At 42.6% G+C, this 25,087-nt stretch overlaps 1 protein-coding gene across 1 annotated transcript in view; it reads right to left on the bottom strand.

The window, feature by feature from the left end:
- Positions 1–650: 650 nt before the first annotated feature.
- The window catches only part of CNIH3 (cornichon family AMPA receptor auxiliary protein 3), a 77,965-nt gene continuing 53,528 nt past the window's right edge, over positions 651–25,087 (bottom strand). The window contains exons 3-6 of the mRNA XM_073556404.1: positions 23,339–23,386; positions 10,887–10,999; positions 10,411–10,554; positions 651–5,995 (exon numbers count right to left, since the gene is read on the bottom strand). Of these exons, the coding sequence (XP_073412505.1) occupies positions 5,968–5,995; positions 10,411–10,554; positions 10,887–10,999; positions 23,339–23,386 (333 nt within the window). The 3' untranslated portion in view covers positions 651–5,967. The remainder of the gene's footprint in view (positions 5,996–10,410; positions 10,555–10,886; positions 11,000–23,338; positions 23,387–25,087) is intronic.

The following is a 25,087-nucleotide window of genomic DNA, read 5'->3' as shown; positions in this document are numbered from 1 at the left end:
TATATTTTCAGGGTACAAGAGGTGATGTCAGAAAGTTAAAGCAGTACACGCCTGTTTTCTGTTTGGAAATAACAGTCAGTCTTTTGTTGCTTGTGTATATAGGGTCTCAGACTGAGCACTCCACCTATCAGCCTGTGGCGGTCTTAATCACAGCAGGTTCCCATTTACCCCTATAAATGTTGGCCTCTGCCTACGAGAGGATCCACATTAGGATAGGTTCCTAGCAAAGAGAATCATCTTATCGCGGCTGCCGGGACACATGAATTGGCCAATTTATGTGCTAAGCATTCTCAATTTTTCCTATTTTCTAGAGCAGTAATGCTATTCCAGTTTAATATATTTCTTGTTTTTATGCTATAGCGCTACAGAGTGCAACTTTACTTGTTGGTATTTTTTACTTTTAGTTATGTCTTTGCTGCTGTAAAACAATTTCTTCGATCCTCTGTTGCATCAGCTAAAACAATAGGGCGGCCTCTTCAATTAGGCAAATAAAATAAAATATAATAAAAAATACAATGAGAAATAAAGAAAGAAAAATAATGTGACATTCACTTTTAAGCAGATGAATCTTGAATACCAACATTTAACATTTTACTACAAACCCCATCCAAAAAAAAATCCTTTTTTTTTTTTTTTTTTTTTTAATAAAAACCAACTTTATTTAAACAAACGCTCTCCACCCACATCCCTGCATGCATATACTGTAAGGATGGAGCGCACAGCATAAAATCTTCAAGTAAAAACTTACAGACAAATCCAGGTTAGAACGGGCCACATTGCACTGAATGTGTGACACCACAGCCCTTGATATGCGCTCTATGGACATAAAAAGTATTGGGCAGAGCCTATGAAATGACAGTTCTACTGATCGTACCTACAAAAAACAATCATCAAGGAGACTTATTTTATATATTGTCCCAATATATCCAATATGAAACATGAAGCAACATTGAAAATTATCTTGATAATAAATATCCCAACATCTGACTACACTCGGTTTGTTTGTAGTCTGTTACCGTGGAGATGCATAACAATGAGCAATTCTGCCAAAATTTGAATTTGAAAGATGTTTAAAAATATTTCAAATATTATACTTACCTTGCTACTCACCTGTTCTGCCTCCGTAGCTCCCAACCAGGTGCCCCGCTGGCTACAAACTACCCTGCGGCTCCAGTCTTCTTCTCTTTGGTCTTCACTATCGGCACATCTAGTAATGACTAGGCTTTACGTAACATCATGACCTTGCAGGATGACATGCGCCAAGATATCGCGTGGGGCAGTGTCAGCACCGGAGGCGCTAAAGAGCAAATATTAGCAGAGAAGAAGACCAGAGCTGTAGGGGGGAGCCAACAGAGAACCGCTTGCTGAGCTACGTCAGCAGCACAGCTAAGGGGCGAGGTGTTATAATATTTTCTTAATTTTTTAACCCCAACCTGGCCACCAATTTTTTGGGGATTCGAGCAAATTAATTTTGAAAAAAAAAAATAATAATTGGAATATGATTCACTTCAGATTGGTTTGTTGATGTCTAGTTGGTGCAGAAGCTGTAGACACAAGCCCATCGGACATATGCACACAAGACTATTTTGCAGAATTTCCTCGGAGCTTGAGGTTAGAGTGGTCCAGAAATCCTGGTGCTTCAAGTTCCAGTTCTGGAGACTCTCAGGGTGCTGAGGATTTTTCAAGCACAAAAAATCTGCTTGTTTCCATCTCGTGGTCATGTACCCTCAGCCGTACTTGCCAACAGTCTCGATTTTTAGAGGACTTTCCTATGAGCTTAACCAGAAAATCCGCATCCAAAAGGATTGAGGGTGTTCCTAGAACCTGTCACTCAATTCAAGCTACCAAGCCATGGACGGCATAAATCAGAGCCTTGCAGCACAAATCGCAGCCTGATAAGTAGGGAGAGACCTGTCAACTATCAACTAAAAGGGAGAGGGGAGAAGCCGGACTATTCAAGGTTTCTACCTGGATCTTTAAACTATATTTTTTCTGAAATGCTCCATCTATTTTTGTAATTGTGCAACAATTAAAGACAGCTCTCTAAAATGCATTTTCTAGATATCTCTATGAGGGTTGCAATTTTTAATACCTAATAAAATGTGGTTTTAGCTGCAGATCCTAACACTGGAATCCTTTTTTCCTCCTACAATGTTTCACCACCAGTATTAGTGCTTCAGATCTCAGATGGGAAAGCTGACTTTTTTTTTCTTTTTTTTGCCTCTCTGTCTGTCTTCTTGACCTGCTCTGCTGGCTGTCTGCGGTCTACAGAACCTGCCTGCAGTTTCTGGCATCCCAGCTGCCTGTCCATAGTCTTGACGTCTCCTGCCTGCTTGTGTGGCACCCCATAGTCCGGTTGCCACAGTGACACTGCATCCCTCTAAGGGGTGATGTCATGCCGGGAGGCAGGGGGGTCCCCATGTCAGGTAACACAGTGTACATGACAATTCCTGCTGCAGGCCAGAAAGGGGAACATCCTTATAATTTCTGGCCAGCAGGTGGGGTTAGTGAGTCAGTAAGAAGAGAGCTGAGAGAGTAAACAAGAGAGTTGTCATGGAAATGAGAGCAGTTGGAGCTGAGGCAGGACAGTTAGAGTTGGTCTGAGGAGAGGGAAGGGACAGGAGCAGAGACAAGGGCTCTGGGGAACTAGAATTGTGTATAGCTGACCCCAGAGCGAAGCGCTGATAAAACAGGATGCCAGTCCTTGGCTGGGTAGGAGCTGTACGCCCTGACAGCCGAATCTGGAGTGCAGGGGACTGCAAGTTCCTTGGCCACACTGAACACCTGAAGGCACGGCAGCAGACCAAGAGCCCGGGGCTGACAGTGAAAAGGACAGTGCCCGTGATATAGGCTCACGCCATACAGGTTAGTAATCATCATGCAGGAGAGGGCCGCAGCTTAGCTACAAGCGGCAGGGACCCGAACACAGAGCGCAGAAGGAAGGTCCCCGACCCCACCTGGCAGGGTGGATCTCCTGAATGCCTTGAGGCGAGCCGGACTCAATCCATCATCTGTATTTGGAACCCTGGATTGCATTTACGTTCAAGTAAAAGGTAAAGAAAACTGCACCTCTCTGTGTCCTTCACTTTTCCTCTGCACCCCAACGTTCACCACCATCTGAACACTCAGATGGGGAGCTAAACCATCTTTGCTGCATCACCATCAGCCTCAGTGGACCAAAACCGCAGCGTCGGCAGACCATTGCCGAACACCACATAACTTTCCTCTATTTCTTACTGGACGCACAGGGCCACGGACCGAGTCACTGCCACCGTGACATCCCCTTTTATAGAACCTGACCGACCAGGTACCGAGTAACCTAAGGCCCTGTGGGGCACTCCACTTGCAGTTTCTAGCATCCCATTGGCCTGTCTGAGGCCTCTTGGACGTCCCCTGCCTGCCTATGGTTTCTAGCAGGCCAGTTGCCTATCCATTGTCTCCTGGATGTCTCCTGCCTGCCTATGGTGTGCAGCATTCCAGCTGCCCGTCCACAGTCTTCTTGACGTCTCCTGCCTGCCTATGGTTTCTATCATCCCAACGACGTGTTTGTGGTCTCCTGAACATCTCCTGCCTGCCTATGGTTTCCAGCAACCCAGCTGCCTAGCCGTGGTCTCCTGGACATCTCCTGCCTGTCTATGGTTTTCAGCAGCCCAGCTGCCTGTCTGTGGTCTCTTGGAAGTCTCCTGCCTGCTTGCGGTTTCCAGCATTCCAGCTGTCTGTCCTTGGTCCCCAAGACTTTTACTGCTTGCTTTCAGTTTCCAGCATCGCAACTACCTGACTGTGATCTCCTGAACATCTCATGCCTACCATTTCCAGCATCCCAGCTGCCTGTCCGTGGTCTCCCAGATGCCTTCTGTCTGCCTGTGGCTTCCAGCAACTCTGCAGTCTGTTTCCTGCATTCAACACCGGCCTGCAGCACCAAAGTCCGTGGCTCGTCACCCCACCCGGATCTTGGGCTTAGAGGATCAACTTCACCTAGTGACCCTGACACCTATATTTTCAGCCTGAAAGCCAAAGTAAAAACAAACCTCTGTACACACGGGGCATGGCTACCAAGAACGAGGGCATGGCTTACATTTTGCAGAAATTGAACAAGATAGTGAAGGATTATCAGCCTCAAAAATATCATGGTGTTGTCCAGTTTCTGAAAAGAAAAATCAAGAAATAAAAAGTTGCAAATATTGTAAGCTAAAAGAAAACAGTCTTTGACTATTTTTGTTTTTCCGTCTGATTTTTTTTTTCCATAATTTTACTGTTCCCGTGTTATTCCTCCTGGAAATGCATTATTAAATTAATACATCACAGCACTAACGAGACAGTGTCAGGGCACATCCAGACGGCTGTATAAATGCACGGACTGGCCGGTGTCTCTCCCAACCCGAGTGTGAAATCTTCATGTATTTCTAGACAGCTGCCACGCTTGGGTCGGGAGATCCGCGGCCAGTCCGAGCACTGCGATGCGATCTCGGTCTGATTTATACGGCCGTCTGACTGCCCCCTCAGAGTGTGCAGTCAACGTTACCAAGGGAAATGGCGGCACTCTGTTATCAATTTATTCATGCTTTTCCGGGAAGAACAACAGAGGAACCGCACAATGCAGAGATGTGAAGAAAATGTGCTCCAAAGTGCAAATATTTACCAGAACGGAGGGGAGCGCATATGATCCCTGCACCGTAAGTAGGTAAGCGTCACTGTCATTAACGATGTCACCTGCCAAATATTAAACACCACGGTGGGCAATGATTGTCCACTGCAGTCAAGGAAGGTGTCATATGGTAGTGGAAAATCAGTAAAAGAATATATTGAGTTCATACCCCTAAAAAAAAGGATGTCCACATCTGGGGCCATTATATTTTTACTTAAATGCATGTACTTGGGGCTAGAAATCATTTTGGCAATTCGGTTTCATTACAAATTTTGCACCATTTTGCTTTTCTAGGCTCTTCGATTTGTTGAACAATCAATTTTAATGTTTTCTCAGAAGAGCTAAAGAAAAAAAAAGACGTAAATAAGTTAGAAATTTTCCCATTGGACTGTTTGAAGGAGCTCATTGACAGATTCTCAGTTAACTCATTCGGCATCCGTGCAAAATTTGAAGTTGTAGAATGTAAATGTTGCCAAATTTTTAATTTAAAATCAATTGCAAAAATTCTTTTGAGGATAAAGAGGAAGAAGAAGAAAAAAAACCCTTTAAGAAGATGTGTAATTTTATCATGGGCTGTGCACATTTTCAACCTCTGGGTGTACAGGGTGTACACAAGTCTATCTCAGTTTACTGACGGGTTGCAAAGATCTTGAAAATGGCCTAGAACTGACAACACAGGGTATATTAGAATGTAGCAGAATTCCGTGCACAGCGATTAGGTTCCATTTCCATAAGTCCAGACCCCTATATAAATACTTCTGTGCATTGCCACCCAACACAAATTTTCAACCCATAATAAATTATAGTCCCAAGTCATACGTACGAGGCTGAAAAATGCAACAACAAAAAAATAATAATCCGGAACTTTTTAGAAGAAAGGGTCTGCCCGTTTGGGATCTCCGCGTAATGACTGAAGCTTGAGATATGGAGCAGGACGATGAGATTAAACAAATCCCCAGTTAGCATAGTCCCCGATGTCGACAATATGACCATGACATCAACATAAAAAAATATAAAGTGCATTATTGCAATAGAGAAGAGACTCCAACGATGGCTGCCGTCTTGTAGACCACATCCCTGAGGAGCCTGCTTTCCTGTTGTCCAAGAGCTTGATCCCAAAGTTTACAATCCGTAATGAATGTCCGGTACTGATCGACGATCCTCAGGGTCTTTAACGCCGGCGTGGTCAGATCTCTGGGCGGTAACTAACCATATAGACATGACTCTTCCAAGATGTCCTGGGCCCCCATATCTGATCCACCAGAGTCCTGCGATAATCTCTAAATCACGCCAGTTCTTAATATTTTCGAAATCTTCCTCTTTTAGGAACTCATTAAAGTGTATATCATACTGGAGAAACAGAGAAGATGAGGTTAGTTGGGTCACAGGAAGGGATCCATCCAATGATATAGCAGTAGTAATGGATTATACATGAAGAAACTGATTTTTTTTTCTTTTTTTTTTGTCGAGTTTTTGGAGCAGAAACTGAACATAAACTCTTGGTTTTTGAAGACTTTTGAGGAGGATTTCACAAGTTTCTGCTCAGTTTCTGTTCCAAAAACTTCTAAAAAAAATGTATTATACACAGACCCAATGGGTGAATCCATATGTGTTGGATTTACCATGGAGAGTTTTCAGAGCAAAACAGGAAAATCTACACTGAATTGTATGGATTTTGGTGCAGATTTGCCTTTCACTGTGATAAAACAGTGTGGATTTTTGTCTTCAGATTTTCTTATAGATATCACTTTGAAGGTAAAAACAAAAGTAATTTGTAAATTGTACAACCTTATTTACATTCTGCATTAGTATTTTGGTCAGTATTTCTCCCTATGGATCTCACTTCTGATTATGGTTTGCAAATAAGGATGCAAAATATTGACGTGAAAATAAGGCCTTGAAGTTGAGTTTCTTGATTTTAACCCTTCAATTACATTTATAACTCAGGAGTCAGGACCTCTGGTTAAACAAATGAAAAAAAAAAGTGCAAAGAGAATCATCAGGGGGTTTATAAGTTTGTGTTAGACCAAGAACAATAGAGGTCAGATGAAGTATTAGGAGAAGGTTAAGTCTACGATCGTTGTGGTTAAATTTCTGCACACAGCAAAAGTAGACTTAACTTTCTCCACTCAAAAAGTATAGACTTAATTTTCTGCCCCATAAATAGACTTAAGTTTTTGTACACAAGAGTAGGACTGACTTTATGCACACAAGTGTAGACTTAACTTTCTGCATCCTTAATTAGACTTAAAGGGAATCTGTCACCCCATTTTTCGAATATGAGCTGCCGGCACCGCCATCAGGGGCTTATCTACAGCGTTCTGTAATGCATTCTGTAATGCTGTAGATAAGCCTCCGATGTAACCTGAAAGATAAGAAAGATAAGAAAAAAGAGATTATACTCACCCCGGGGTCCGGTCCGGTCCGATGGGTGTTGCGGTCCTGTCCAGCGCCTCCCATCTTCATACGACGACATCCTCTTCTTTCCTTCCTGTCGTGGCTCCTGTGCAGGCGCACTGCTCTGTCCTGTTGAGGGCAGAGCAGAATACTGCAGTGCGCAGGCGCCAGACCTCTCCTGGCGCCTGCACACTGCACTATTCTGCTCTGCCCTCAACAGGGCAGAGCAGTGCGCCTGTGCTGGAGCCATTACAGGATGGGAGAAGAGGACGTCATCGCATGAAGAAGGGAGGCGTCGGACCGGACCGTAACGCCCACCGGACCACCCACCCCGGGGTGAGTATAATCTAACTCTTTTTTCTTATCTTTCAGGTTACATCGGAGGCTTATCTACAGCATTACAGAATGCATTGCAGAATGCTGTAGATAAGCCCCTGATGGCGGTGCCGGCAGCTCATATTCGAAAAATGGGGTGACAGATTCCCTTTAAGTCTAATTAAGGATGCAGAAAGTTAAGTCTACACTTGTTGTGTGCAGAAAGATAAGGTTACTTATAGGTGCAGAAAGTTACATCTACACTTGTTGTGTGCAGAAATGTAAGTGTAATCATGGGTGCACAAAGCTAAGTCTATACTTGTTGTGTGGAGAAAGGTAAGTCTACTTTTGTTATGTGCAGAATTTTAAGTCTGATTATGGATGCAGAAAGTTACATCTACTTTTTCGAATAATTGTAGCTAGGAGTGGCAGACATTCCTTCTTGAGTGACAGTTCTCTCTTAGTAGCTTCATTCTTCTGCTTAATTTCTTCTCGCTATTGTGACACATTAAGAATCTGTTAGTGCGTGTTCAGAACTCTACATTGTTATTATCATATTTGTGTATGGAAATAACAGTGAATTTGAACAAGTGCATGGCTCAAGTGAGCAATGAATAGGAGAATTGCTCAGGAAACTGCCAATAGTTGGAGGTAGGAGCTTCTGACTATGAAGTACTAATAACAATCGCTCCGTTAGGATATGAGAGGAAGGGGATGTGAGTAGCTGTCTCACTTGTGTATAGGAATCAATAGGCTGGAGACAGCCGACTTGTATCTCAAGAGTTAACTCCTTAGTCTACAATGTAGCTACTGCGAACACTCAGCCAGGCTGTAGTGGTCGATCTCCTTGATTAACAAGCTATTCACTAAGTAAGATAAAAGCTCTCATATCAGGAGAACCACAGCAGATGCAAAAAGTAAGTCAATTGCAACCTTGCTTATTTTAATTCCATCTAACTATACTATTTCATATCATAAAAATATTCATCAAGTCTATTCTTGTTGTGTGCAAAATTAAGTCTAGTAGATGTGCAGAAAGTTAAGTCTACTCTTGTGTGTAGAAAAATAAGTCTACTCATGTGTGCAGAAAGTTAAGTAGTAACCGTTGTGTTCATTTTTATTTCACAAATCAATAGTACACATGAAAATAAGCAAATTTGTAAGATTTCTTATCAGAGGTATTTTTTTCTTTCTCTTACTGAATTGATCTTTCTCTATCAATTCATTGGTAAAATTTGAAAAATATGTATTCTATGAAGACAATTTTTTTCTATTAATGAGATAAGAGATGACAGATGGAGAGGGTTATGCAAAATTCTATGGAGAGGGCTCCGTCAGAAGCTGAGAGGGAGGGGGAAGAGAACAACTGTCTCACTACTGTATATAAACGAATGGGCTGGACTGGAGGGAGTTGTCTGGTATCTTAGGAGTTAACTACTCCCCTTGGAATGTAGCTACGGCACACACTCGGCCAGGCTATGGTGGTTGATCTTGAAGGCAACAAGCTGTCCACTATGTAAGAAAAAAGCTCTCATATCAGGAAAATCTCAGCTTAAAGAAAAAGCAAATCAATTTCAAACTTGCTCATTTTCATGATGTCTAAATAACTATACCAGTAGACAGATTTTCCCATTACTGAGATAAGAGATGACAGTTGGTGCTGTTAAAATTCTATGGAGAGAGGAGGAGAAGAGAGGAGTTAGAGGCAGATAGAGGCATTACACTGCACGTTCTCCATAGAACTCTATGAGTAACAACTGTCATCTCTTATCAGTAATGACAAAATCTATATTCACTGAAAACAGATTTGACTCATAAATATTGAGAATGAAAGATCAGTCTAGAAAAATAAAGAAGCCAATTTCTCTAATAAAATATATTATAGTTCCTATTTTGACATATGCTATTGTTTTATGGAGTAAAAAACTAAAACAACAGCTATTCTTTAAGTCTACTCTTGTGTTCTTGTGTATAGAAGTTAAGTCTACCCTTGTTGTGTATAGAAAGTTAAGTCTACCCTTGTTAGATGAAATCTGGGTATTATGTGAATACAATAGGGCTTCCCTAGATGAAATCACAGACGATGAGTATAATTTTGCTTGTTTATTTTTTCATCTCTTATTTATAAACTATTTGTAAGTCCTGTATGTATCTTTTATATCTTGAGTATATTATCATGTACATTTTGTCCATTTTTTTTCCTTTCTGCTTAAAGTGTACCTGCATTTTCAAGGAACTTTTATGCCATTTTTCTCGATTTTATTTTTACAACTTTCACTGTGCAGTAGAAATAATCTGGCAACATGATTCTCCAGGCCAGTACAATTATTGAGATTGATACCAAATGTTTAAAATTTTATTTTAATACTTTACTGGCCTAAAATAATTCTGACATTTCCCCCCCAAAAAAATATTGGTTTGTGTTTCCGTTTTCTGAGACCTGTAACACATCTATTTTTCCATCAGCGGAGATGTGTGAGGGCTCGTTTTTTGTTTTGTTTTTTTTTAACGCAGCGAATTGATTTTTCTTATTTATACCATTTTGAGGTATTTATAGTATTTTAACAGCTTCTCTTTTTTTTATTAGAAGTGCAGACACCAATAAACGAAAATTATGGTATTTAGTTCTTTGTTTTTTTTTTTGTCATTCGGGTCAATTCATTTTTTAATTTCATATTTCAAACTTTTGCAAACACAACCATACCAAACATGTTTTTTTGTATTATTTTTAGTTAAATAAAGGGGGATTCAAGCTTTTATAGATTTTTGTTAGGTTTTTTTAATATTTTTTTACTACATTATTTTTTATAAATTCTTACTTTTTTAGTCCCCTTAGGGGACTTAATCCGGCAAAATTATTGATCTCCTATGAAGCCCATAGGGTGGCGACACAGGACTTCGGTAGGCTCTTTGACGCCATGACAAATCATCAGATGTAAATTTTGTCTTATTCATGTAAGTGATGGAAAAAAAATTATCACAGCCGGAGCCTTATTGCTAATATCTATTGGTAGTTATGATTATTTATCTATTTCAAATAAATTTGCTTTTACCAGTATAAATAATAGAAGAAGGAGAGGAGATAGAACGCTAGTTTGCACCATGCTTCTTTCTGGCAATAACTCAAGGTGCTGGCGTTCATTACTACCGGTGGATCATACGCCAACTCCGAGCTGTCTGCCGGGCAGTGGAAATACCTGGAGACAGATAAAGATGACAGGTAAACATTGTTGCATATACTGCAGTTATAATCAGTACCATTACGACAGCAATGACTGGTTGTTTTTATTCTGCTAGTAAGTAGCATCTTCATGCCGATCCTCATGGGCGGTCCTATCCTGTGTGCCAATCAGATATCTGATGCTGCTGCCTCTTCTCACCTCTCCCAGTACACAGGAGGGAAAGATTCTGCAGCTTCATCTCCCTCCTCCCCCTCCTTTTTTTTCCTGTATATTGTATTACTGACCAGGAGGTGACTATAGAGACTTCTTAACATGCAGAGAGAGTAAGGTCACATAAGAGTAATTACCTCCAGATATGGTAGAAGAGCAACGGGGTGTTCAGCCCAAGTGTTAACCATTCTTCGGCACATAGAAACATTATGCAGAACAGGCTGTGAATGGAATATTCCGGGAGCACCAGCTGGAAGAAATTACAGAAAATTTAAGGAAATGAAAAAGGTATTCTGACAATTGTCATAACCAAAATTCATCTAATGGGTAAAGGGTCTCACTTCTCGGATCCCATACACCAAGGAGAGCCCAGTGCAAACTTTCCACCAAATCCAGTAGAGGTTGGGGTGAGTCATGTCTACGGCTTGTTGTATTATAGACTTCTGTGGCCACCTATCCTCGTTGTGGCCTGTTTTTAAGTTGGGGTACAAATTGTGGTCAATTTTGAAGTTGGGGTCTTGCTTTGCAGACAGTCATCAAAGTTCTGGGCTCCCATCAAACAGATGAAAATGTAATAACCTTGGTACATGCTAAAACTGTCCATCATCAATACACCTATAGCTGGATGGAGCTCCAATATATCATCTTCCTGGAGAAACATTAGAGGGGGCCCGTGCTTAGGACAATCCCTACTCATGGGACCTCATTCCGTCAGAAGGCTGCAAAAATAATATACTGTAATATGTCAGTGCCATACAGCAAGTGCCACCATACAGTACTCATAAATACCAACGTCATACTAATGGCGTGTGGAGTGACAAGGAGACCGGGAGACCTGATGGCACCTCAATGGGATACCAGAATTTTACACTTATTGGTATTAGATCATTGGATAGAGTTACTCAAGGTTTTCTATTGTAGGCACCTCCCAGGGCATGGTGGGAGTTGTAGTTCCTGGAGAGCCACAGGGTTGGAAACCATTTTTGTACATAAGAGCGTAATTGATGCAAACAGTATCACTAGTCCTTGGATACAAGACGTAGAAATCTCGCTGCAGGACACACTGGGCATAAAATATTTAACATTTGTTCAGGCATTTAATTCAAGGCTTTAATGATCAGATAAATGCACAATAAAAGCCGACAGAGCGTGACCTTTCCTTACTCCGTTTTCTAGTTGCTTAAGCAATTAGTAGTGTAAATCGTGACCTTTAAGAACTCACAGTATGACGACGACTCCCGCACCCGGTGGGAAGCTTGGAATGAGGTCTAACGCACTGGGAACATGGCTCTGTACGAAAGTTACGTCATTTAGTAATATACACAGTATGGGAAAGGGATAAGAAGGAAGAAGGCGGCCCAAGAACAAGACGATGTGTCTATTAAGGGGGAAAAAAGCCCCTCAGAACAGGTGAGAAGCGATGGAATGGAAGCACCATTGGTGAGAAGTGATGAGAGCAAATCAGATCCTCCTCCCTCTCTGCACAGAGACCTCTGCACAAAGAACATTAAGACTCTTTGTTATGTCATTCACACTTCTGAGAAGTTTTTATCAATACAAATCTGGGACTATTGGGTCCCGATGGGGAAGTGGAGAGAACCCCATACTTCTATTAAACTTTTTAGATGCTCTGTCTATGGGGTTAAACATCCGGGATCTGAGTTATCTCCAACCCTGGCCATTGCAGACAGATATTGGTGACATATTACAGATGCAAGAGCATAACGATTGCAGACGTAGAGGATGCAATCATGACCGGACAAAGGGCAGGAAGGGGGCCAGCTGACGCACATTCGGCTGAAATGTTTTGCGGAGCAGAGACTCGCAAGCTCCCTGCACTGCAATACAAGCCACCGGACAATCAGAGGCCGACAGGTGACATCGGCGTGTTCGTCACGGGTGGCGCATGACGTTACTGCCATGCGCTGCTTGTGGCTGGCACGCTGAAGTGTGCTACCGGTTTTTGCGCCGACCATGGTGGAGGAAGCTGCACATCGTGAGGGTGGAAGAAGGTAAGAAGAATTTTTTTTTTCTAATAGCATCAGAACAGAGAACATTTTATGAGGAAGGGGAAAAGGATGGGGGACATTATACCAGGAAGGGGCACAGGATGGACATTATGCCAGGAAGGACCCAAGATGGAGGACATTATACCAGGAAGGGGCCCAGGATGGAGGACATTATACCAGAAAGTGGGACATTATAATTGGAAGGGGCCAGGCTGGGGGACATTATTACTGGAAAGAGCCAGGATGGGGGACATTATACCGGGAAGGGGCCCAGGATGGGGGACACAATTATTGCAAGGGGGCAGGATGGGGGGGACATTATAATTGGAAGGGGCCAGGCGGGGAGACATTATTACTGGAAGGGGCCAGGATCGGGGACATTATACCAGGAAAGGGCCCAGGATGGGGGATACTATTATTGGAAGGGGGCAGGATGGGGGGACATTATAATTGGAAGGGGTCAGGCTGGGGGACATTATACCAGGAAGGGGCACAGGATGGAGGACATTATTTTTGGAATTAGCTAGGTTGGGGGACATTATTACTGGAATGGGCCCACGATGGGGGACATTTTACCAGGAAGACCCCAATGATGGGGCACATTATTACAGAAAGGAGACAGTGTTATAGGAAGGGGCCAGGATTGAGGGCATTATTACATGAGGGTGAGAGGTGAATACAAATGTCTTTATTGGATGAGGGGGGGGCAATATTACATGAAGGGTCCAGGATGGGGACATTATTACAGGAAGGAGACAGGACGGGGGACATTATTACTTGGGAGGTAAATACGCATATTTTATAGGTTCTACAAAGGCCCACACATCTGACCAACATGCTGGCGGGGGGGGGGGCCAAGGTTCAATTTTTGGCACTGGGTCCCACCGGACTCTATTTACACCACGGTACAGATGGCACTACTGGTGTGGAAAGCGGTTACTCCATCCTTGGTGAGCAATAACCATCAAACCACACTGGAGATACCACCTATTACCAGAAATACTGTTATTAACCCCTAAACCACTTTATATATAAATACATTATGGAGTGCAGCATAATCCATCCTTGTCTGTACTTGGAAGACCCCTCTTTCCCCCACCCTTAAAGGCTTAGGTGTAATCTATACCTATGGTAGATAGCTGTAAATCCCGTATTATCATATCCATACCCTGGTAGGGAACAGGTTAATATCACTGCAGACTGTAAATCCCACCCTTGCATCTCCACGCAACCCACCACCTACAATCTAGAAAGGATTACCTACCTGGCACAAACCTGCTCATCCTACAGTCATGAAATATTTATGGGGTTTGTCACAAGTTGTGACACATCTTGTGGGCAGCCAGCGATGGAGGATTTACATCACAAGAGCTTCACAAAAATATGTCCATGAATAAAACATGTACCTCCTGCTAGGAAGAATTAATTACTGTCTGCACTTTAAATAGAATATTAACAATATGCGTGACGCCCTTATGGGTGGTCAAGTGCAATAATTGGCGGCTTCAAAGGGACTTCAAATTTTATATCACTTACAAACTGTGTGTTTTCTGATAACACGGAGGGCACAAAATACACTTGTGGGTTCTGTACAAATTAAGTTGAATATTCCAGCTGATATGGCTGATGGTAAAAAGAAGATAAATGTTGTCATGCAGTCACAAGATAAATGGCGTCATACAGTGCCAAGATAAATAGTGTCATACAGTGCCAAGATAAATAGTGTCATATGATATGGCTGATGGTAAAAAAAGAAGAGGAAGATGATGACCAACTACAGGATGGAAGGTGATAATCAAAGGAAATCATGAACATGTCATTGAAGGGAGCAAAAACCATGGTACATTCTGGAGAAACTGTAAATGGTCGAGATAAATCGTGTCATATAGGGCACAGATATATAGTGTCATTTAGCATCCAAATAAGAAGAGCCCTGCACTGTCAAGGTTAAATCATTTTAACCAAATAACAGATAAATAATCATAAAGAATCACAATTAATGGTGTCGTATAGTGCCAATATAAAAGTTATACAATGTCAAGATAAAGAGTGTCATACAGTGCCAATATAAATGATGGCATGCAGATATATAGTGTGACATAGTACCAAGATACAGTTGTGGCCAAAAGTATTGACACTCCTGCAATTCTGTCAGATAATACTCAGTTTCTTCCTGAAAATGATTGCAAACACTAATTCTTTGGTATTATTATCTTCATTTAATTTGTCTTAAATGAAAAAACACAAAAGAGAATGAAGCAAAAAGCAAAACATTGATCATTTCACACAAAACTCCAAAAATGGGCCAGACAAAAGTATTGGCACCCTCAGCCTAATACTTGGTTGCACAACCTTTAGCCAAAATAACTGCGACGAGCCACTTCCGGTAACCATCAATGAGTTTCTTACAATGCTCTGCTGGAATTTTAGACCATTCTTCTTTGGCAAACTGCTCCAGGTCCCTGATACTAGAAGGGTGCCTTCTCCAAACTGCCATTTTTAGATCTCTCCACAGGTGTTCTATGGGATTCAGGTCTGGACTCATTGCTGGCCACCTTAGAAGTCTCCAGTGCTTTCTCTCAAACCATTTTCTAGTGCTTTTTGCAATGTGTTTTGTGTCATTGTCCTGCTGGAAGACCCATGACCTCTGAGGGAGACCCAGCTTTCTCACAATGAATGTTCCTGTGTCTACACAGTAGGGCCCACATTATGCTGCAAAATTTGTTGGTAGTCTTCAGACTTCATAATGCCATGCACACGGTCAAGCAGTCCAGTGCCAGAGGCAGCAAAGCAACCCCAAAACATCAGGGAACCTCCGCCATGTTTGACTGTAGGGACCGTGTTCTTTTCTTTGAATGCCTATTTTTTTCTCCTGTAAACTCTAAGCTCTACTTTTGTCTCATCTGACCAGACAACATTCTTCCAAAACATTTTAGGCTTTTTCAGGTAAGTTTTGGCAAACTCCAGCCTGGCTTTTTTATGTCTCGGGGTAAGAAGTGGGGTCTTCCTGGGTCTCCTGCCATACAGTCCCTTTTCATTCAGACGCCGATGGATAGTACGGGTTGACACTGTTGTACCCTCGGACTGCAGGGCAGCTTGAACTTGTTTGGATGTTAGTCGAGGTTCTTTATCCAACATCCGCACAATCTTGCGTTGAAATCTCTTGTCAATTTTTCTTTTCCGTCCACATCTAGGGAGGTTAGCCACAGTGCCATGGGCTTTACACTTCTTGATGACACTGCGCACGGTAGACACAGGAACATTCAGGTCTTTGGAGATGGACTTGTAGCCTTGAGATTGCTCATGCTTCCTCACAATTTGGTTTCTCAAGTCCTCAGACAGTTCTTTGGTTGTCTTTCTTTTCTCCATGCTCAATGTGGTACACACAAGGACACAGGACAGAGGTTGAGTCAACTTTAATCCATGTCAACTGGCTGCAAGTGTGATTTAGTTATTGCCAACACCTGTTAGGTGCCACAGGTAAGTTACAGGTGCTGTTAATTACACAAATTAGAGAAGCATCACATGATTTTTCGAACAGTGCCAATACTTTTTTCCACCCTCTTTTTTATGTTTGGTGTGGAATTATATCCAATTTGGCTTTAGGACAATTCTTTTTGTGTTTTTTCATTTAAGACAAATTAAATGACGATAATAATACCAAAAAATTTGTGTTTGCAATCATTTTCAGGAAGAAACTGAGTATTATCTGACAGAATTGCAGGGGTGTCAATACTTTTGGCCACAACTGTATATATATTGCCAAATAAATATTGTCAAATAGTGCCAAGATGAACGGTGTCATACAGATAAATAGTGTCATATAGTGCAAAGATAGTGTCAAACAGATAAATAGTATCAAATAGTGCCAAGATAAATAATGTCCTACAATGTCAAGATAAATAGTGTCATATAGTGCCAAGATAAGTGGCGTCATACAGATAAATAGTGTCATATAGTGAAATGGTACGTATATGGTGTCATACAGTGCTACGATAGATAGTGTCATATAGTGCCAAGAGAAATAGTGCCTAGATAAGTGTTGTCATGCAGAGCCAAGATAGTGCCATAGATTGCCAAGATAAATAGTGTCATATAGTGCCAAGATAAATAGTGTCATATACAAGATAAATATAGTCCATAGTGCTGATAAATGGTGTAAAAGATAGTGTCAACATAAATGGTGTCATGCAGTCACAAAATAAATTAAATAAATAGTGTCATATTGTGCCAAGATAAATAGTGTCATACAGATAAATGGTGTGATACAGTACCGACATAACTAGTGTCATGCAGTGCCCAAGATAAATGGTGTCATACAGTGTCAGGATAAATAGTGTTATATAGTGACAAGATAAATAGTGTCATACAATGGCAAGATAAATGGTGTCATATACAGTCATATGTTAAAGTTTGGGCACCCCTATTAATGTTAACCTTTTTTCTTTATAACAATTTTGGTTTTTGCAAGAGCTATTTCAGTTTTATATATCTAATAACTGATGGACTCAGTTATATTTCTGGATTCAAATGAGGTTTATTGTACTAACAGAAAATGTGCAATCTGCATTTAAACAAAATTTGACTTGTGCAAAAATATGGGCACCCGTATCATTTTCTTGATTTGAACACTCCTAACTACTTTTTACTGACTTCCTGAAGCACTAAATTGGTTTTGTAACCTCATTGAGCTTTGAACTTTATAGCCAGGTGTATCAAATCATGAGAAAAGGTATTTAAGGTGGCCACTTGCAAGTAGTTCTCCTATTTGATTCTCCTATGAAGAGTGGCATCATGGGCTCCTCAAAACAACTCTCAAATGATCTGAAAACAAAGATTATTCAACATAGCTTTTCAGGGGAAGGATACAAAAAGTTGTCTCAGAGATTTAACCTGTCAGTTTCCACTGTGAGGAACATAGTAAGGAAATGGAAGAACACAGGTACAGTTCTTGTTAAGCCCAGAAGTGGCAGGCCAAGAAAAATATCAGAAAGGCAGAGAAGAAGAATGGTGGGAACAGTCAAGGACAATCCACAGACCACCTCCAAAGACCTGCAGCATCATCTTGCTGCAGATGGTGTCACTGTGCATCGGTCAACAATACAGAGCACTTTGCACAAGGAGAAGCTGTATGGGAGAGTGATGCGAAAGAAGCCGCTTCTGCAAGCACGCCACAAACAGTCGCCTGAGGTCTGCAAAAGCACATTTGGACAAGCCAGTTACATTTTGGAAGAAGGTCCTGTGGACTGATGAAACAAAGATTGAGTTGTTTGGTCATACAAAAGGCGTTATGCATGGAGGCTAAAAAACACAGCATTCCAAGAAAAACACTTGCTACCCTCAGTAAAATTTGGTGGAGGTTCCATCATACTTTGGGGCTGTGTGGCCAATGCCGGCACCGGGAATCTTGTTAAAGTTGAGGGTCGCATGGATTCAACTCAGCATCAGCAGATTCTTGACAATAATGTGCAAGAATCAGTGACGAAGTTGAAGTTACGCAGGGGATGGATATTTCAGCAAGACAATGATCCAAAACACCGCTCCAAATCTACTCAGGCATTCATGCAGAGGAACAATTACAATGTTCTAGAATGGCCATCCCAGTCCCCAGACGTGAATATCATTGAACATCTGTGGGATGATTTGAAGCGGGCTGTCCATGCTCGGCGACCATCAAACTTAACTGAACTGGAATTGTTTTGTAAACAGGGATGGTCACAAATACCTTCATCCAGGATCCAGGAACTCATTAATAGCTACAGGAAGCGACTAGAGGCTGTTATTTTTGCAAAAGGAGGATCTACGAAATATTAATGTCACTTTTATGTTGAGGTGCCCATACTTTTGCACCGGTCAAATTTTGTTTAAATGCAGGTTGCACATTTTCTGTTAGTACAATAAACCTCATTTGAATCCAGAAATATAACTGAGTCCATCAGTTATTAGATATATGAAACTGAAATAGCTGTTGCAAAAACCAAAATTGTTATAAAGAAAAAAGGTTAACATTAATAGGGGTGCCCAAACTTTAACATATGACTGTAGTACCGTGTTGTGGTGGTGGCTTAAAAAATCCTTTGGCCAAAACAAAAGCTGCTGGCTATGTATGTGACCTGGTGATGGGAACTGTTAATGTGCGATTGGTGAGGACGAGGTAGAGTTTTTCCAAGAGTGGGTGGTGGAACTGTGGAAGGTTTGAGAAGTGAAGGCAGAGATGAACATTTTGCCAGTATGGAGCCCTGTAATTCCTGGTGGCAGCCCTGCACAGAGATGCCACAGCGTCACCAGAAGTGGAAGTGCTGGAGGTATTGATGACATGTTTGCGACCCTAGGTAGATTGTGAGTCTCAGTCGGGACAGGGACATAGTGAGTGATTACCACTTACAGTATGTACCGGAGACATTATGTTCCAACAGCTCAAACTTTTAGAAAACTTGACTGTAATATAAGCAAGTGAGAAGAAGCCATGGAAATCATGTAGAACTGTCGCCTTTTAAGTCCTGATCCAATTAAATATTAACGGTAACCATGATCTACTGTATAACAGAAAACAAACCTCAACATTTCCTATATTCGTCTCGCTCCTTGTTACTGTAACGAGACGGATGCCACTGATTCTGGGATCATTTCCAGCCATTGTTCCAGGAGCGGAGTCCTCAGCTGGAAATTTGCAGGTTTCCTATGGTGTGTTATCGGAATGAGTGATGGGAATCACATGATTAGTTCTCTCCTCCAGTCCTTGTCTTCTTCTAGCGCTAATTACAAGACACTTTGTACTCTGCAAATTTAATTCATTTTAAAGAGTTCTTTTTTACTTTGCTCCTACAATTTAAACCACTGGAGCGGCGGCGCTGCAGCAGCGGGGGACTGAACAAATGCATAACTGGTATTTTTTTTAATCACATCCCTGCTCTCAAACGAAATTCTGGACAACCCTTTAATAATTGTGCTATGCAAAGTTCTGCAACTACTCTTTAGTTCCCCTACTAGACATTGCCGAAACACAAGCCAAGCAGTATCCTTGATGTTAAGAACACCTGCATGGAATTACCAAGCAGAACACACAAAAAATACCCCCAAATATTGTGCCCTGAAGGGTTACAGTGCTTCCAGAAAGGTTTCTCATGTATCATGTCAGAATGCTCCATTAGTGTAGAGCCCTGGCATCCAAAGGGCTATGGAAGAGGGCGAGCGAGAGGGGTGGGCATGATTTAAAAAATGGCTACATGGAAAAAAAAATCCTTTCTCCTTCCAGATGGCCAATCTTAAATGTTGGCAGTCAAGAGATAAAGGCAATGCATGTTCTTGTTATGCCCTTCTGATCATGCTAAACATATTGTTATCTAATAATTATTATTATGAATGGCTATAATTAATATCTTATAATTACTAATAAGGATAAACTATCTTAAAGAGGTTGTCCACCCAAAATGTAAAACTGTCATATATGCATACATCAGTGTCAAGGGGCGTTCATAGAAATCATGGGGGTCACAGAATAGCATATCTTACAATTTTGCAGCTCTCCCATAGTAAAGTTTCCCCACGCGCTAAGTTACCCTTTCATGAACTCGATCAAGTATGATGCCAACAAATGTGCCACCCCCCCACAAGTACAGTGAATTTCTTCACACACAGTATGATGACACTACAGTACCACCCCTCGCAAAGTATGATACCCCCACAGTGACCCCAATACAACATGATGGCACTCATAGTCCCCCATATATAGTATGATAGCTCCGACACAGCCCTCCGCACAATCATGGCCCCATTACAGCCCTCCATAAGTATTGTGGCCCTCCATACAGTATACACAGCCCTCTAAGTAGTACAATTGGCCCCCACAGACTATCAAATAAAATAACAGCCCCCACATAGCCCTCCAAATAGTATGATCGCCCCCCCTAGCATCCCTCCAGATAGTATGATGGCCCTCACATAGCCTCCAAATAATATGATGGCCCCCACATAGCTCTACACATAATATGATGGCCCCCCACATAGCTCTCCAAGTAGTATGATGGTCCTCCACATAGCTCTCCAAGTAGTATGATGGTCCTCCAAATAATATGATGGCCCCTACATAGCTCTCCACCTAATATGATGGTGCCCTCATAGCTCTCTACATAATATGATGGCCCCTCACATAGCCCTGCAAATAGTATGATCGCCCCCCCCAGTATCCCTCCAGATAGTATGATGGCTCTCACATAGCTCTCCAAGTAGCATGACGGCCCCCACATAGCTCTCCAAGTAGCATGATGGTCCCCACATAGCTCTCCAAGTAGTATGATGGTCCTCCAAATAATATGATGGTCCCCACATAGCTCTCCACCTAATATGATGGCCCCCCACATAGCTCTCCACATAATATGATGGCCCCCCACATAGCTCTCCAAGTAGCATGACGGCCCCCACATAGCTCTCCAAGTAGCATGACGGCCCCCACATAGCTCTCCAAATAGAATGATGGCCCCCACATAGCTCTCCAAGTAGAATGATGGTCCTCCAAATAATATGATGGCACCCCACATAGCTCTCCAAACGGTATATGATAATGATGCCACAATGTACTTGCTGATTGAAAAAAAAAAAATACTCACCTCTCCCATTCAGCCCCGCTGCTCTGGTCTCAGCCCACGTGACTCACGGACCCCATATTGGCCACGTGGTCTGCCAAAATTAGCTATACACCACTGATTAGAGCAACCAGAGTTTGGTGATTATGTTTGGAATTTTTTCCCAGATACAATTCGCAGTTTGCAAACATGACAATAGCAAGAGCCCCCATACTGGATGCGACTTTTGAACGTATATCTTGGTCACTGAGGGTAAAAACGCCCCTACCCTATATCATTGATTGAACAAGCTGAGAGCTCAATATCCGTAATTCAGCGGTGACAACCAATATGGATGTGGGTCGCCCTCCCAGGGCTATGGGGTACTCGGTACCGGGCCGGCGTCAACGGGAGGTGTCACAGCAGCGGTGACCCGGTCCGTGGCCCTGGACGCCCAAATCAATGGGGGAATGTAGTTAGATGAATAGTTCGTGACGCCACCTGTGGTTTTCGGCAAGTAGGATGTTAGGCCGACGCTGCATGCAGATCCTCTGGGGCTGGTGTGTGTTGCAGCCTAGATGGTGTAGCTCCCCACAGGTGAAGCTGTAGCCCCAGGGCAGCATGGATGCAATGGAAGAGGAGAGGTGCAGGCGGTGTGGAGAATGGTACCCAGCTATAGCGGTGCTGAATGTGTTAGCGCACAAAAGAATGGGGGACACCGGGGCTTGTAGTTCCAAAGCTTTACTCACAGTCCGTTGTACACACACACACACACACACAGGTGCCTGCCTCCGGGCCGTGTCCTCCGGGTCAGAGACTCAATCAACCTCTGGGCAAGTTAGGATTCTCCTCTCCAACACTCCGCCAACATGTGCCTTTCTGAACGACTCCTCTATAGCCCCTTAAAGTGTGAAGATCTCCTAGTACTGAGTTACACTGGAGTTCCTCCTGTCAGATGTTCCCAAGAACTCTACTTGTACGGCAGACTGCTGTAGCCTGCTTCGGGGACTCCCTTCTCCTGAGTCCCAGCTCTCTATCCAATTGCTGTTGTGCCCCGAGTCTTGGATGGGAGTAGTGCATTTACAGCCAACTACTCCACCGGTGTCTGCTGCAGAACCATAAGTGTCCATACAACCTTGAGGACCGGGCCCCGGCCTTGCGCTGAGAACCTATAGGCAGGGTTCCTCCTCTAACCCACGTCCTCTCTGTTCTCTCTACTCCTTCGTTCCGTACTTGTCTTTCCTTCTTATGGAAGCTTAGGTTTCAGTTCTACGTCTTTCTCCTTTTCCTTTCCCGTGCCAGCTGGCTCAGATCACTGAGGCAGCTGCAGCACTCCTTCCTCCATCCCTTCTTCCAGGGATCCTCACTCCTGTCTGAGTGACTTCCTACCCGACTGACCTTCTGTCAGACTGACCTGTCCTCCTACACTTTCCCACTCTTTTTTGTATCTTAACTCCACCCACCTCCCAGCACATCCAGTGTTCCAAGCAGGGAACCACCAAAGGTGCTCTGCTACCCTCTGAGCACTGAGCCGCAATGTGGTTATGCAAAACTACCCTGTTGTGTGGGGTGCGAGCGTTGGAGTGTGGAAAGAAGTTCCCACCTTACCCGGATGGTGGGGCACTACACCTTAGGAGAAGGTGCAGTACCTCTGTGGCGACTGGGCCTCAGGGGCGCCACAAATGCTCTTGTTGTTGTCATATTTGCAAACATGGCTGCCGTTACTGAGTGTACAAATACCAAAATCTAGTAGTGATATGAAAAGAATTCTCAATACGCGGCTATTGATCAACTCAGTTACCAATACTCCGGATACATTAATATTTCATCATGTCCACAAAATTATAACGCACCCCTCGAAATCAGCTCTCAGAAGGGGTGAGGCTTAAATGTCCCATCTAATAAACATTTCCATGAGGTTTTGTGGGTGCCTGGCGTGAGCCCTAAAGTTTTATATTTTATTTCCCATGAAAAGGAGGGATTTAAATATTGGGAGGTCTGTAATAATGTCAGCCTTACCTTCCTAAGGAGGAAGCAGATTCGCTCGATGTTTCTCAGTCGCTCCCTCTGTAATAAAGAAGTGAGTATAAGTATAAAATCGGGGGCAAATGACAGTACAAATTAGGAAAGTACTGACGGGGGTGATTACGTTTTGAAAAACTCATTTTCTATTGTTTTGGGGGGGGGATAGGTAGATAAATTGCTTTCACTGGACACCCCCTTTAAGAGTCAAGACTGGCTTACAGGATTGCTAACGCCAATATGTGGCACTAAGACCCCATTATCTTTCTCTGCAAAAAAGACTATTTGCATTCTTTATTTACCAATGCCTATACGATTTCCTTCACCAATTTGACAGTCTCCTTAAACAGGACCTGTCACTTACCATAAATATGTATTTTTTTTTTCACCTTGTATAACTTCCACTGTTCTCCTGATTCCGGCGCTGTTTTTCTTTTGTTTCTGCGCCTCACTATTCCAGAGATATATATAAAGTAAATGTGTGCACAGCTGTATGATGGTGCCAAGGTAGGTTCCCAAACCGTAATGATATATAAAGAAGAACCTGGCACTCATGATTAAGTGAAAGTAGTTTTTATTTCATCCCAGACAATAATACGTCAACGTTTCGGTCTCAGAAATGGACCTTCATCAGATATGTACTCCAGAGGAGAATGGAATCAGATAAGAGATATCCGTATGCGAATAGACTGAAGTGCATTCAGTCTGGGGGGAAGGCTTAAGGGTTACAGCCTGAAACCCGATGGTACAGACACGGCTTCCACCGCTGGTCTCACGGCGGGCCACCTTCTAGAACGAGCCCGATCTTTATGCCCCTGGTCATACAGTATCTCTGGAATGGAGAGGCACAGGTACAAAAAAGAAACATCGCCAGATTCAGGAGAACTGCGGCTTTTACACCAGGTAAAAAATTAGGTATTTAAGGCTACTGTATATATATATATATATATATATATATATATATTAGCTACAGGTTATTGATCACTGATATAATTATATCACTGCAGCTCCAGTTCAGACCTGAATATCAGAAACCCTAGAATCTAAGGACTCGTAAATATTACGTCTCTGTAAGGGTATGTGCACACGTTGCGGATTCTGCTGTGGATCCGCAGCGGATTTGGCTGCGTTTAAGGCAATGCAAAATGAAAAACGCTGTGCACACGGTGCAGAATTTTCCGCGCGGATTTGCTGCGGATTTAAATCCGCAGCATGTCACTTCTTTGTGCGGATTCCGCAGCGGTTTGGCACCTGCTCCATGACAGGTGTCAAACCACAAGCTAATCCACAGAAAATCCGCAGGTCTTTTAGACAAATTTGTGCGGAAAATTCCGCAGCAGAATCCGCAACATGTGCACACACCCTAAGAAGAGCAGCAACACGTTTCCTCCGATGTATGATTGCGTTTGGTAATTATTAAGTTCCGCTGCTCAGATAGATTATCATCATCCTGTAATCTGACGCAACCGGGAAATTTATTGTAGCAACTGAGAAGATTCTGTATCAATCCTCTAAATCTTCTGCAGAGGATAATGGCTTCCACTCCTAGTGCTGGGAATAGAAATGGCGGCAATCACCGGATGATCGCAGAAGCATTGATATTTAGAACGCTCAATGCTCACCTACAACTGCGACTTTTCAGGGTGGAGTATCTGGGATTAAAAGGGTTCTGGGGTTTGAGCAATCCATTTTCTTAGAATAATAATAATAAATTTTATTTCTATAGCACCAACATATTCCGCAGCC

This window comes from Dendrobates tinctorius, unplaced genomic scaffold (genome assembly GCF_039654945.1).
Source record: "Dendrobates tinctorius isolate UK_male_01 unplaced genomic scaffold, ASM3965494v1 ptg000232l, whole genome shotgun sequence".
NCBI lineage: Eukaryota > Metazoa > Chordata > Amphibia > Anura > Dendrobatidae > Dendrobates > Dendrobates tinctorius.
The sequence above is the reverse complement of the archived record's forward strand: the minus strand, read 5'-3'. Positions and strand labels throughout refer to the sequence as shown.